Source organism: Microtus ochrogaster, linkage group LG8 (assembly GCF_000317375.1).
Source record: "Microtus ochrogaster isolate Prairie Vole_2 linkage group LG8, MicOch1.0, whole genome shotgun sequence".
Classification (NCBI taxonomy): domain Eukaryota; kingdom Metazoa; phylum Chordata; class Mammalia; order Rodentia; family Cricetidae; genus Microtus; species Microtus ochrogaster.
Genome location: NC_022033.1, coordinates 16708474 through 16723337, shown reverse-complemented (window position 1 = coordinate 16723337; position 14864 = coordinate 16708474). Strand labels below are relative to the sequence as shown.

Genomic DNA, 14864 nt, shown 5'->3' with positions numbered 1-14864 from the left:
TTTCTTTTGCATTTACTCCTAAATTCCTAGAACCTTGACAGGAGCCTGGCACACAGTAGGCACTTCAGTAATGAGTCCATTAGCATTGGCTTCATTGTAAAGGTTAGGTTAGACAAACCATGCTAGAGACTTTGTTTTTGTGGACGATCTGGGGGACTTTAGAGAGAGTGTGTTCTAGACTTCTCTGAGATGAGTATCATCGTTTTTTCTTTTATATGTTACAGAGGGGACAACTGGACTTCTGGTTTACTCATTGCTTCTTAAGGTGTACTATGAACACTGTCTAGAAAAGGACATTGTCATGGCGCAATTTCTAATTCAGGACATTAGTCTGGTGTCCTAGATGCTGCATTTTCCACAATCTCTTCCTACTGCTGGGATTGCTGGTCTGTGCCCTGAGTACAAAGGTTTTCACTCAGAATCTACCCTGGTAACTTAGAGGAAGGCTTTCATATTTGTGGAACAAGGAGACCACCATTGTCTTTCATTCTTTTCTGATATTTTCTTAACTGTTATTTATGTGCATGTGAGAGTGTAGATTTGTGCATGCTATAGCATGCATACATATAGAGGTCAGAGGACAACTTTAGAGTGGGCTCTCTCCTCCCACTGTGGATTCTGCACACCAATCTTGGATTCTCAGACTTGGGAGTGAGGACTTCATCCTAGTGAGCCATCTTGCTGACCCATCTTCTTTCTGTCAATCTTTACCTCTAAACAACTTGCCTCCAGACCTCACTTTCCATGGCTCCCCCACCTCTAGCATCTTAAGTCTCCTTAATGTCCGCCATTTACCCCATAACTCTCAGAAGTGACTTCTGTTGGAATTCCCAGGTTGTCCCCTCACAGCTACCTCCGTTCTCTGTAGCATCTTCTACAGATAAGGACTTCTCCTCTTTTCTCCTATCATCTCTTTGCTTTGCTAACCTGCACTTCCTCTCCAAACCTCTGCCTGTAGACTGTTAATCATGACCAGTTTGGGGACCTCAGCCCCTCACTCTCTGCTTTGTTCCTATTCTTTCTCTAGTTTTAACTGCCCCACCCCATACTCTCCTTTGCCATCCCCAGAGGACGGTTCCAAACACCCCTCTTGCCTAAATTCTACTTCTCTATCCCTGAGGTTGCCTGGGACATTTTTACTTGGGAATTCTACCAGCTTCCTCAGACTAAATATATCTATAGTCATATTTATCTTCTTTGCTCACAACCATTTCTTCCTCCCCCAGATGTTTCTCTTTCCAGTATAAGCCACTCTCCCTCCTCTTCAAGGTTCATTTACGGATTAAGTACAATTTCCCTTTAGTATTGAGAAAAATGAGACTCTGAGTCCAGAAACATTCTCAAGCTGCACAATAACTAAGATAAGACTTGAACCCAGTACTGCATGAATCCTAAATCTCCTTCTCATTTTATTACAACAGCTGCGTAGTGTTACATGCACACATCTTTGCAAATGCAATTCAGACCAATGCAAATGTTAATTTCTCCAGAATTGGGCAAATCTATCTCTAAATCCACTGGCAGGTATAACCATCCACATTAATGCTCCTATACTATGTGCATATACCCAATTTTCAACTGTTGTTTCATTATTTGTCCACGCTGATCTCTCAGATAGACAAGAGCACCACAAGAGTCCTTGCTATTTTTCCATCCATTCTAACTGGAATGCAGTGTGCATGATCAATGCGTGTTTGCGGAATGAATGAACAGGTGAGGTAAGTGTACTAGGACCTTTGGTAGTAGAAGTGGAGGAAATTGGTCCCTATATGAATGATGGTGATAGTATTATCTTCTGTGCCCACAACATGGCACTAACTGAGCAGAATGGGTGGGGAAGCCACCTTCTGATTCCATCTCCACCTGTGGAAGTTTCAGCGGAAGGCAATCGAGATGCAGGCTTTCTCACAAGGCTGTGTTTGCCAAGGGTAAGGGAAGACCTTGTTTACTAAGTCCTGGCATTCTGAGCTCTACTGCTATTTTTATGCAGGCTGAATATGTGATAAGTTCTCATATTCCTCTCTGAATCTCATTTTCCAAATCCAGAGAGGCATACTGGGAATATAGGAGTATTTTAGAGGTTTTCCAACTTTTTATCAGCAAGGATCTATTCTATAAAGTTTCTCTCCTGTAACCCCATGTTTTGCAAAGCACTGATTTAGTAACAAAATCACTATATTTAGTAAGGGTAAAAAGCCAGCAGCCATCTTTAACCGTGAATGTGTGAATTGATGAGGTGGCAAAACTAACGTGGAATGCCAAACAGGGAATTTCAGTTTAAAGCCAAGATCTTGGATGTTTCTGTCATCCTCCAGGCTGAATTTGGACCAAGTCAGGGCTCCCTGTAGTCTACCTGGTATAGTGGAAAGAGCCACTGGACTCTTCTATCCCTTGAGCCCCAAAGACTGCTTCCCTGAAGAGGCACAAAGGGACCCAGAAGTTCCTGCGATCTGTGATTCTGTCTTACCTTCCCTCCTTCTGGAACTGAGGTGCTGCTCGTTAGAAACTGACACTCACAAAGGAGAACTCGCCCCTCACATTTCCAAGGGTATGAGGGCGAAACCAGGATGACAGAAACGGAATAGACACGAACAAGGACAGCGCGTTTGCAAACGTAAAAGCATCCATACAAAATAAAAGCTTCTGGACTACAGATGACTAGACAGAAGTGGATACGAGAGGCCAACAGACAATCAACCAGTTGGTGCAGGAGGAAACGCATGCTACAGCCTCTCTTACAGAGCACAAAGCAGTTAACACCGGCTCGATACTTACAAGTAATAGGAGTAGGAATAAGCATTTCTTCTATATATTGATGGGCAGTCAGATGAAGGAAATGTCCAAAAGGGGGGGAAAAAAGAAAAGACAAACAAAGAAGAATTAGGTTTATATGAAATCATGAATCTCAGAAATGCATATCATTTTAGTAACCCTAAGCTCAAAGAGATGCAGCATCTGCTTACACATCAGCTACTATTAGTGGTGGAAGAAGTGGGAGGGCCCTCACCTCTGGCAGAGGCTCCTCGCCTCCTGCAGAGGAAGCCAAGGTTCTTGTGGCTGTCTGCACTGTTTGAGAGTTCTTCCTTGTGGGTAGCTAAAACAAACTTCCTTATAGTGATGGACTTATGAAAGTCTGGGGTCGCTTTCTGTGGCCTCCTAGAAATAGACTACCAAACTTTCATATTCCATGTTCCTAGAATCCAAGCAACGACAGACACAGTAGTACTTGTCATCTCAACTATTCCACAGAAGATCACGTTCACATCAACTCTGTAAGAGGGCATGCATGCCCGATACAGGGAAACAACCGGACAGCATCACTGCCAGCTCCTCAGGCACCCACATTTCCAGGCTCATGTGCAGTATCTAGTCCCCAGGAATGAGTCATGGATGATCCTGGGCGACAAATAAAATGTAGTAAGATTGTGTTCTTGGATTTCTAAGCTGGGTATTAGGAAAAAGAAGCTCTGTGGTTCCTCTGTGCTGGACCTCTCTGTTAGATGCCTGAGTGTCCGTGTAAGTAATTCAACTTCCCCAAAGCTGCCATGCTGGAGAGATCACACAGAGAAGCTCCGAGATTACAAAAAGGGAAAGAAATGACCAAGTATTTTCCAGTCCTTCCAGCCCAAGCTAGAGTTCCAACAGGTCATCTCAGCTGAGACCGAGTGTCACAGAACAAATACGTTTCCTTTATGCCCTACGCAAAGTGAAGATCTAGGCAGAGTACAGAAATAGTAATTCTTCACATCATCAGGTTTCTTGAGAAGGAAGAATCATAACCCAAGGTGTCAACAGATCCCAACTTGAATAAACTCTGCCTTTATGTTCTCATCTACAGCTAATGATTTCCCAACTGGATTCCAGGATTCCAGGAGGTCTTCAGAGTGGCCAGAGGGAGGGAGGATATGAAAGGGGGTCTTCTGGTCTTCTGCTACTCACCAGAGCCAGGGCACCTCGTTTGTGTCAATTTTGTATCATCTGACATTTCACATGGCTAAGCTTCCTTTTCGAAGCTTAAATAATCACTGCCTTCAGGCTTTTCCTAATGTCCCCACTAGCTCTCGGCTTCTAGGCATTCACAAACCTTTATGTTTGTGAATTTGTATTGTATTCCCCTTGCTGTAACTTATCTTATGTTGTAAGAAAATAAATAGGGATGTTTTTATTTCACATCGGTTTTTCTCTACACTGACAATAATACATGATGCATTTGAGGATTGGGAAAGAATGCTAAGAAATTCAGGTTCCCAAATATCCTCCTGAATGAGCAAGAATCATTCCGATTATTCTTGAATGATTTGATTAATTGTAATTATTATCCTTTTTTTTTGGTCACAGGAAGACTCAGTCTTTAGAACCATAGATGTGTGAACACATATTCAGACCGCAAAGGTGTGAACACCTATTCTGAGCTCAGGATTTCTACCTTTCAAGTTAGAAATAGCAGAAGTCCCCAAGGCAGGCTTAGCAAAGCCCAACCCAATAACCCTAAAAGTCCAGAAGAAAGGTGAGTAGTAAAAAAATGTATAGAAACTATGCTTGCTTGGGAGGCTGAGCTGGGGGAAATGAACCCCAGCATAACAAGACCCCGTGACCACCAGCCCCCTGCCAGACTGTTCAGGATCCTGGACCAAACCCTGGAGAATGAAAGGGAAAGACTCAGATCTGTGATGGACAGAAACCGGATAAACTCATGCGAGTCATCAAATCCCCATCCGCTAGCCGTACAGGTTGTCACTGCTTCATCTTCTTCATCCCCTATGGCTGGGGTAGTGTCAGAAAATGTTGTTCTTGAGAGGCAGGAGGCTCAGGATCCAAAGATTTCTTGTTATGATTTGACCATCTCCTTGGAAGCTGATGGTGTGACTTGAACCCCCAACTCATATGCTGTCGCTATCAGAGGTTTTCTGGGGGTGACTGAGACCAGAGAAGAGCATCAGGGTTAGGGTGGGGGGGTAGAAGGTCATGACGGACCTAGTGGCCTTATGAGAAGAGGGAGACATACTCAGTCTACCCACTGGATGACGTCCTCCCACCCTGTGGTGGGTGCAGCAAGAAAGCCCTTTGCAGAAGTTGAGCAGAGGCTGGCAGCATGCCATTGGATCACCCAGAACGATACAAAATAGGTATTTTTTTTTTAAAGTTACCCTGTCTCAGGTACTTTGTTACAGCAATAGAACTGGATTAATCATTTTACGTATTTTCGACAACAGGAGAAGAGGCAAGTGTTCTAATTTCAGCTCTTTTGCTTGCTCACTGTGTCATTTTAGACAAGCAGACCCACCCCCCAAACCTGTTTCCTGATCCATGTATTCAGTTGTTGCTACACATGATAGACACCTCAAAAAGCTTTGGGTCCTGGAACTACAGGAAGGTCGAGTATGCCAGTACCATCATTTACAGATGCATGTTCTGGAACAAGTAATTAAATAGCCCCTTGTTCCAATTTCTCTGTCTCAGACATTGGAAACAAAGACTACCTATTCCCAAGAATAACCATGGCTATATGGCAATTTACATTAGATGACTTTATTTAAATTATATCCAAATATGATATGACATAATATACATTTTTCAAAATTACATTAATCTAAATTAACATTAGTCAATATTAATCTATATTTGGAATATGCTAAGAATAGATGAAAGGTAGATTATGTTTCACCCCATATACAAATATAAAAAAATTGCTGCTTCTTTCTTACATCATTAGGACAATGTTCATTCTTTGGTGTAGTGATAGTTTGTTTGTGCTTTAACAAATAACTTGCCTGAAGATCAGAGTAAAGAGCTAAGCTGCTAGAGGCCAGGGAGCGCTGGCACACACCTTTAATCCCAGGAAACAGAGGCAAAGGGATCTCTGTTAGTTCAAAGCCACCCTGGGCTATACAAGATGGAATCTGTCTAAAAGAGAAACAGAGCTCACACACCTTTAATCCCAGCACTAGGGAGGTGGAGACAGGAGTGATATGGCTGGGCGGAGAGAAGAATATAAGGTGGAGGAGAAAGGAGCTTAGTACAGTCTGAGCATGCAGTCAGAGGATGCAGTCTGAGGACAGGATTGCCCTTCTGGTCTGAGAATTTGGTAGAGGTAAAAGGTCTCTCTAGTGGCTGGCTGCTCTGCTTCTCTGATCTCTCGGCTTTCAGCCCCTAATACCTGACTCCAGGCTTTTATTTAATAAGACCAATTAGAATTCATCTATACTTTGGAGAACAGTGAAAATAGTTATCAATAATAATAAGATGAAATCAAATTTATAGGTACACTTATTAGGTACCAACACTGTTTTATGCCCTTATCACAGATTAGCTTATGTGTTTCCTTACAGCTATCCAACGAAATAGACACTATCATCTTAGCTTTATAGAAGAATAAACTGAAGCAAATGGGGATGAAGATGACAAACCAGCATCTCGATTTGATGGCATCACCTCTCCAAAGGTCATGTTCTTAACCACTGTGTAGACATAAAACAGGGTACCAGACATGGGCCAATCATGATGATGCCCCATGCCTCAGCTCTTTGAATTTTCTCAAAAATGTAGACATTGTTACTATTACTGTTAACCGAGGAACCCAAGGCTCTAAGAGGATATTCCTCACTAGATCAAAGATTTAGGGCACCTGTGGAGAAGTTGGAACACTTCTGTCCTGAGCTGAGCTTTCTCTCTATTGGCAGCTGCTTCCTCATAGGCAGAAGGTGTTGTTCAGTATTCTGATTCTCTGAATTTTCTGTTCTCAACGTTCAAGGTTCACCTCCTCTAAGGCCACGTCCCCCCAACAACATGCTTACTTCTTCCCATTTAAACACAGATTGCCTGTTTTCTGAGCTGTCTCGGAGGTCACCAAAACTAGTGCTGTCTCTGAGCTGTCGTCAATGAAACTCCAAGAACGGCAGTGATCAGCGGTTTTCTAATAATGGGCAATCTTTCCTCAACCAAGCCGGAAAGTTACAGATATCTGCTCTGTGACCACAACATAGTTTACATGTGTGTATTCTCTAAACCTTGAAGAAGATTTACTGAAGGTCTGAATTTACAAGGATACAGGGATATTGCAGATAACAGATTGCCTGAAACCAAAAATCCTGAACACAAAGACAGCTGTGCTTAGGAAGGGGAAAAAAAACAATATCCCAAACTTAATAAATCACATACTACAGAATCGCCTTTTAGCTGGCTGACAACACTGACTTCAGGTAGGGTTTCTCTTTGCTCTATATCATTTTAACAGTGCTAACTTGTCTATGTAATCACACATTTGGTCATTTACCCATCTGCCTAGCCCCTAAACTTATCCATCCATCCATCCATCCATCCATCCATCCATCCATCCACTCACCTAACAATTCATCCCTCTATCCATCTACCCCTGAAATTAACCCTCCCATTCATCTGATCATCTACTCACTCAGCCCTCCATCCATCCAACGACACATTCATTATCCACTCAAGCATCATTTAATTATTAATTAGAAAACTTTCCTGAGAATCTACTAATATACCTGTTTCTGCCAAGTACTATAGATAGACAAACGAGATTCTGATCCAGACCACCTGGTCTAATATGAAAGCCAGGCAAGAAAATTACAGAGGAGACAATAATGATAGCTTCCACTTAAATAGAAGACAATCACTTATGTCCCCGATACTAGTGTAAGGCCATTGCAGGAGAGTGGGCAGGGGGATTGTAAGATTGTAAGAGGAGGCAGATGACTGGAAGGAAACAGTAGACACAGCAAGGCAGCTGCAAATATGATTGCACAGCCGATGATGCAGCATGCACAAGACACATGAAAGCTCAAGCCAGTCATAATCCCAGGGTGCAGAGAGGAGGTGGGTACAAAGTCCAAGACCTAGCTAAGGAGCTGTTGGCAATTGACACATGTGGGAGGAAAGTCGGTCTTCTTTAAGGCTATAGTCCCTGATGGGGTTAACATACTCCCATGGAAGGACACACATCCAAGGATATATGAGTGGTATCAACTACACTTGATGTGTTTGTTTTTAAAGGGAATATAAAGTTGGATAGGTGGGGGAGGAGTTTTGGATGTGTGAGGAGTGGAGGGTAGGATGAATGTGGTCAAAATACATTGAGTGAAATTCCCTAAGAATAAAAAGTGAAAATAAAAAGTAAAAAAAAAAAGCTACTTTTTAAACAATAGGACATATATCAGCTAAACCAGATATTATTCTAAGTGAATCATGTGGACAGCCTCATTTGATCATCACACTAGCCCTATGAGACATTATTATCCTTATTTTATAGACAAAGAAAAAGAGGATCAAAGAAGTGACCCAGAGTTACACAGTGGGTATGTGGAGTGGCTGCTGGGTATTAGTATCTGGGAGTCTTCCTTCAAGAGTCCATGTTCCCAAGTGTTGAGTTATATTTTCTTCCATAGTGAGAGTTGGAATACGACAATGGACAGATGTGGGACCATACCGCTGGATTGGGGATAGAAGGCAGACAAGGTAGAGCGGAATCTGCCATGTGTGGATTGAGGCACAGAGAAGCCAGGCTGTGAGTAGCATTTTTCAGGTACATGAAACTCTTCTATGAACTGAGTGGGTGGGGAGTAAAGTGAAAATGTCATGATATTGCCAAGGAATTTTGTCTCCATCCCAAGGTCACAGGGGAAACCCACAAAGCCATATGGACAGATACTTATTCTAGATGAATGATCCTCAGAGCAGGGTAAAGAGAACGCAGAAAGGGAAAGGGACAGTGGCCACAGAAGACAGAACAAAAGTCAAGACAAGAGACATGGTGGAGCTTTCTTCACAATCATCTGGGGACGGAAATAAGCGGTAACGTGAAGGGTGATTAAGACACAAAATCTACAGGTGACTTAAGTGTGAGCAGCTGGAAAGAGGCTTCCAAGCTTCCAGAGTGGGTAGCTGCTCAATACAACATAAATAGAAAGGCGTGTGCGTGCGTGCGTGCGTGCGTGCGTGCGTGCGCGTGTGTGTGTGTGTGTGTGTGTTGGTTTCTTCTCTGAGCCTGTGATAAGAAGTCATTTAGTGTGAGGTGGGTATAAGGTGGCACATTTCATCTGTTTTTTTTCTTACCTCAATGACCCTTTTAAAATTATGGCACACAATTTAGCATCTCAATTTAGTGTGGCCTGTTTTATATGTCATCCAGGTTAGATAGTATTATTTAAGAGTGAAACACAGTACTGTCACAGAGACATGTGATTTGGGGCAATTTTCTAACATTCTTCGTGTTTTAGTTGTCTGACATACAGGGTGTGTGTGTGTGTGTGTGTGTGTGTGTGTGTGTGTGTGCGTGTATACTTATAGTATAAATATGTACGTACACACACTATAACCCAATAATATGTCTTGTAATAGCTGGTCCAGGGGGACTTAGGCTTTCTGATTGGCTCACTCTTTTATTTTTTTATTTAGCTTTTCTTTCTAAACAATATGGTATCTGATGGCACAGACTGTGAATTTTTTAAACAGTGTCCTCTAGACTTACCTCATATATCTTAGGACTTGCTCTACCATTGATGCTGGGTGCTCACATTGGTATTTATATTCTGAAGAATGATACACTTGTTAAAAGATAGCGCTAGCCCTCATCTGTTTTAAATTCACTGGGATATTCCACTCAGTTTGTGTTTGTTTGTTTGTTGTAGGAAATTTGTTTGTTGTATGAAACAGGCTCTGCAAGGCATGTTTGACTCAAGGAAGAATCAGGATACATAATTGGTAATATAGTAGAGTTGATAAAGTGTCAACACAGGTGACAACGGTGAATCAGAACATAAAATGGAGCTTCACAGAGGACAACCATATAGTAGGTCCATGAAGTGGTTACTGGAGAGGAGATCATAATTTGCCCTTTATATAGGCAATGAAAAAGCACAGGCATTGCTCAGGAGTGAAGCTCACAAATACAACTACAGGAGTCAGGGTGATGTGAGGGGCCCTGAAAAACCACAGTGAGCATGGGGGCAGAACTTCATGAAACAGTTTTCCAAAAGAGGTGACTGTGTGCATTTCCCTCACCCCTCCCCATGAGCCATGGAGGCTTTAGACCACAGGCTAGAGAGCATGCACTGAAATTTGAAACATTATTCTGGGTACTGCTGAAGGCTAGGTTGACGTGATAATAGTGAGAGGAGCTAGTGAGGAGACACACAATTACAGGTCTACCGTCTACCCTGGGAAGAGCCGAGGACAGTGAGCCACCTGACCACCAAAATGCAAAGATGCAGGCTTAGAAGAATTCACGGTGACAGCGAGCCACCTGACCACCAAAATGCAAAGATGTAGGCTTAGGAGAATTCACGGTGATAAGTCCTCATGTGCTTGATAAAAAAAGTGTGCCTGTCAATGAGCTGGAGATATAAGATTGGGACCTGATTGGCAGATAGACAATGACTTCTATGTTGACTCTGAAAAAGTCCAAGTGTATAGGATACAGTGAGAGAGGCCTGAAGTAGAAGCCCCCTTACCATCATGGGCCACTTCCATCTCCAGATCAGTAAAACAATCCCCACTAGGTTATGTGGTGATGAAGATGCAGAGGAAAACTAGTGCAGGCAACATAGGAGCTGCATGCAAGGGACCATCACTGGGCCATTCTACTGGGCCTGGAATGTAAGGAGACCGTGCCAGGACATCACACTGGGAGTCATATCTGGGAGAATGTGGGGCTAAAAGTTTGACAGTGATAAGAATCTTATAGGCAAAGAAATAGGTCAAAATATTTCACCTGGAGAAACTTGGGTCCAAAATTAGAGTATGGCAAAATCAAGAGCGGGAAAGTGATATCCAAACCAGAACCTCTATGATTTGTTTGTTTTTTGGTAATCTTGCAAGATTGCTGAAAACTAGCATTTTGGGCTCTGGAATCACAGTCTGGATTTATTTCTACACTTATCCCAGTACCTTGGCCAACTCATATAACCCTTTTGAACTCCACTTCCTATTTGTAAAAACAAAACAACAGCAGAATGGAATCCTCAGCAGATCCAGGCAATTATGACCATTAGAAGAGTGACAATCAGGGCACGCAGGAGTCTAAGCAAGGAATGAAGAAACTGGGTCAGTGTGTGAGTGTCATTTGCAGAGTTGCTGGTAGCACTTTGGTGACAATTTTGGAACGAGTTTGGTACAGTGTACAATGAATGTTCCTGTTGGCATCAGACATTCTGATTCCTTACGTAGGTATATGGAAGAAAGTCTGACTAGTCCCCATTAAATGTGGCGGCAACACAAAATGAACTCCATGTCTTTTGTTTTTGTGGGATTTTTGTTTAGTTTAGACATGTTTTTTTTCTTGTTTTTGTTTGCTTGTTTTGATTTTCATTTTTGTGGGTTTTGTGGTAAGCAAGCCTGCCTTCAAGAACCTGCTTGGTTTCCTGTTCTGACTGCCCTCAACGACGGGCTGTAACCTGTAGACTAAGCTGATTTTGGTTAGACTGTTCTTTATCTCAGAGACTGAAAGGAAAGTATAACAAACTCCATTCTCAGACTCCAGGAAGCAAATTCCAAAGCAACATGACACTGAACTACGTGAAACGTGGGTGCATATGCGTGGTCTAGAGGTTTTATATGGGAATGGCTAATGACAGCTTCCACCATCAAGATGTTCCAGTTAAGGCACAAAAACTTGGAATTTCTATCTTACTCTGCCCTGAAAATATCCAGTGCTCTATGGTACCAGGCTAAGGGACAATGCAGGCTGCCTCACAACCTCTTGCTTGCCTATTTCTTCAGAAGAGACAGTCTAAAGACTCCAAAATAAGAAAGTAAAGGGGAAAATGAACTCCAGACTGCAGAGAGGAGTTGGCACTGAGGGCTTCTCATTGTCGGGAGTTCAGAACATAAACAGTATGTATTATTACATAATGGCATGGTATGTGTCTTGTAACATCCATTCTGGAACAGTCTGAAGTCTAGATATAACTGGTGGATCCTGAAGCAAAAGAGAAACTAAGGATGGATATTTTGCAGTGACCATGGCTAAAACCACGCTGGAAATCAAGTGTATCAGGAAAGGGTTCAGGGTTTAGAGTCTACTTTTCATGACACCCAGATTATGCACAGGTTCACAATCAAAAATGAATGGTTAAGAGTGATTCAAAAATAATTCTAAATTTTAATTGCAGTGTTTTGGAAACCATAAAAAGTCTTATTTAAGCCTCCATTGACAGCACTATTTGACTTTTATCTCTAAAGACCCTCCTCTGCATTATAAAACAAGTACAAGGAAAGAATAAAAACCATTCAAACGATTTTTTTGTTAATTTTTTCCTTCCTATTTCCCTTTCTTTCTATTTTCTTGAGTCATCTAAATGTAAATTAATTTCTCCATAAAGTCCATCCTTTTATTCTTTGCACTTCAAGTACATTCTCTGCCTGCTTTCCCATTGTGTTACTAAAGAGAAACCCTAGCAAGAAGACAGATTTTTTTTTTTTTTTTTTGAGAGTAAGAAGAGAGCTTCACCATCAACGACGGTGAACCTCTAAGAGGGAGAGTCTGGGGACATCTGTGTTTATGGAAACATCTGCGGCTGTAGCCTAAAAAGATCTGAGATGGACTCAACTCAAGACTTAGAGGCATAGGGAGCAGAAAAAAATCAACAACCAAAACCTGTCACTGCATTCATGACCATGGAGGACAGGGGGATGGCCCTGCCAAGTTCAAACCAGTGAAGGAGATAGGTAATGACAAACAGGTATTTACCCTCTGAGAACCCATGGACTCGGGAACTGGAGGTGGGAATGGGGTGCTGAAAGGACCCTGACCCAGGGATCCTGAGCTGCGTTGATTTACTCATTCATCATTCCAGTGGGTCCGTTACTCTAAATGTCTCCCTTCCAGGCTGCTGTGGGTGCCAATTTGGCTAGCAGCCCGTTAGAAACAGACTGGATTGAATTATGTCCCCATATTTATTCAACGGGCTGGATTCAGAAGAATTCCACAGAAAGAATGAGTTCACTGTGGTGGCCTTCATTGTCCTCAAGCCATCTCTAGACATGGGAAAACATGGTTAGGAGAAGGAAGCAGGCCTGTGCTTAATTTCTTTCCTTCCCCACCTTACCTTTCATCTCCTCCTTCCCTCCCCCCACTCCTTTGTAGTCCCCATCCTCCCTTCACACCATCTGCGCATTATTCCTATCAACCAGCAGAAACATGTCCATAGACTGCATATGCAAGTACAGATCAGCATCCCCAAGCTGTGCATTGCCACGGGGTCTAAATTTTGCTTTGGGAAATAAATGGTGATCATGTGACACCTGTTGGTTGTGTCTGACAGTTTTGTAGACATGAGAGGTGATAAAGATACCCCCGGGAGAGGTTAAACCACACGGAAGGCTCACTCTCCGCGTACCCTCACCCTAGAAGCAGAAAGCCATCCCTTTCCTCCCTCCCGGAAAATCACACATTTCAGAAATAGCTGCTGAGAAGGAAGTGAATTTTTTTTTTCTCGCAAGCTCACAGTCGATGGTGACGTAGGTTAAGCCAGGCTTTAGAAAGAGCAAAATTGGAAGAACATATCTGACTTACAAATTGGTGGCAAAGAATCAGAAAATTTCACGATATTCAATTCCATTTAATTGGCTGCTTTTTCCATGTAGACAGTCCCAGGCTCACCTCTGCCTCTGCCACACCTGCAAGGCTAATAGACCTGTCTGTGATCTTATATGTACAATATGCTCACCACTCCCAGAGAACTCAAAGTGCATGTTCTGCTTCAAATAATAGTGGCTGATTGGCTAGTCCCTGGGACATACAGTATGGTCATGTTTAATCAATGATAATGGTATTACAAGGAACGGCTCCCTTTAGTTCCCTGTATTCACACTGATAACATAAAATTTTCCTTTCACTCTATTTTTTTTTCCAATGAGAAAATTAATAACTGGTTGGGAACCTTAACTCTTATGCCATTCCATTGGTTACTTGAGAAGAGAAACAGTAGCATTAGATAAAATATATAAATAAAAGGCCAAGTCCCCGAAAGAAGATATCCTGGTAAGGAAGAAGACTGGCAGAATCAAAGCTTTTCCCATGAGAGAGAGATAAACAAGGAGAACTGGTGGTTTCATGGATGAGAAAAGACTAGCTGCACACATAATGACAGCACTAGCATTTCTGAGTCATCAGTGACTAAAAATAAGGACATTGTTTTTCAATTTTTTTCCTCACTGGTACTCATGTGACTCCTTGAGTAGACCTAGTGGTGTCATTGGGGACATTTAGTTTCTTTATTCTGGTGGAAAATAAGTTCCAAAGTGTCTTTCAACTTGAAGATGGTAGAAATTCCCTGGTCCTTCTCATTACTGTTTTCCTGAACTTCACAGCTAACCAAACCCAGAGCTCCAGTGTCAGGTGTAACTTTAAAGACTAATTTTGTAAACTGCTGTTTGCATTCTGGAAAGATGGGGTTGTAGAAGATGTTACTATAATATGGCTGATGCCTTCTTAGGTTTGGCTGGAAACTAGGAAGATGGAGGCTGTGACTGGAGTCCATCAGTGAAACTTGGAAATGAAGTTTGCCAATACGGTGAAAGGTAAAGGCCAAACAGAGATGGTCAGGGATCCAGTTTTGAGTAATATTCAATGATCATTAATGATAATGCTTGCTCCTACCCATGCTTTGCATTTTTCTACCCTTACTTTGAATTCTTTGTATTATCTTCAAACCTGTGACTATATATTAAGCAGAGGATGAGTATGGGAGGTTGAACCTTGGCAATAAAGGGTATTGGTACCCTTGCTTTCATCAGTAATGTGATTTACATACAGCATAAGAAAACTGTATTAGTTACCCATAGGTGCCCAGGAAAACATTCTGATAAAAGATAATACATGGTAATAACTGGCTGGGAACATTTGG

At 42.2% G+C, this 14864-nt stretch overlaps 1 protein-coding gene across 13 annotated transcripts in view; it reads right to left on the bottom strand.

Moving 5' to 3' along the window:
- Window positions 1–14864, bottom strand: part of Ptprt (protein tyrosine phosphatase, receptor type T) — a 1084941-nt gene that overhangs the window by 152837 nt on the left and 917240 nt on the right. For 8 of the 13 annotated variants that reach the window (XM_026787014.1, XM_026787020.1, XM_026787015.1 and 5 more), the window contains one exon: window positions 2776–2805. The exons of 4 other annotated variants lie outside the window; for them this stretch is intronic. In XM_026787014.1, the coding sequence (XP_026642815.1) occupies window positions 2776–2805 (30 nt within the window). The remainder of the gene's footprint in view (window positions 1–2775; window positions 2806–14864) is intronic. One more of the 13 variants, XM_026787016.1, reaches the window with a different exon arrangement.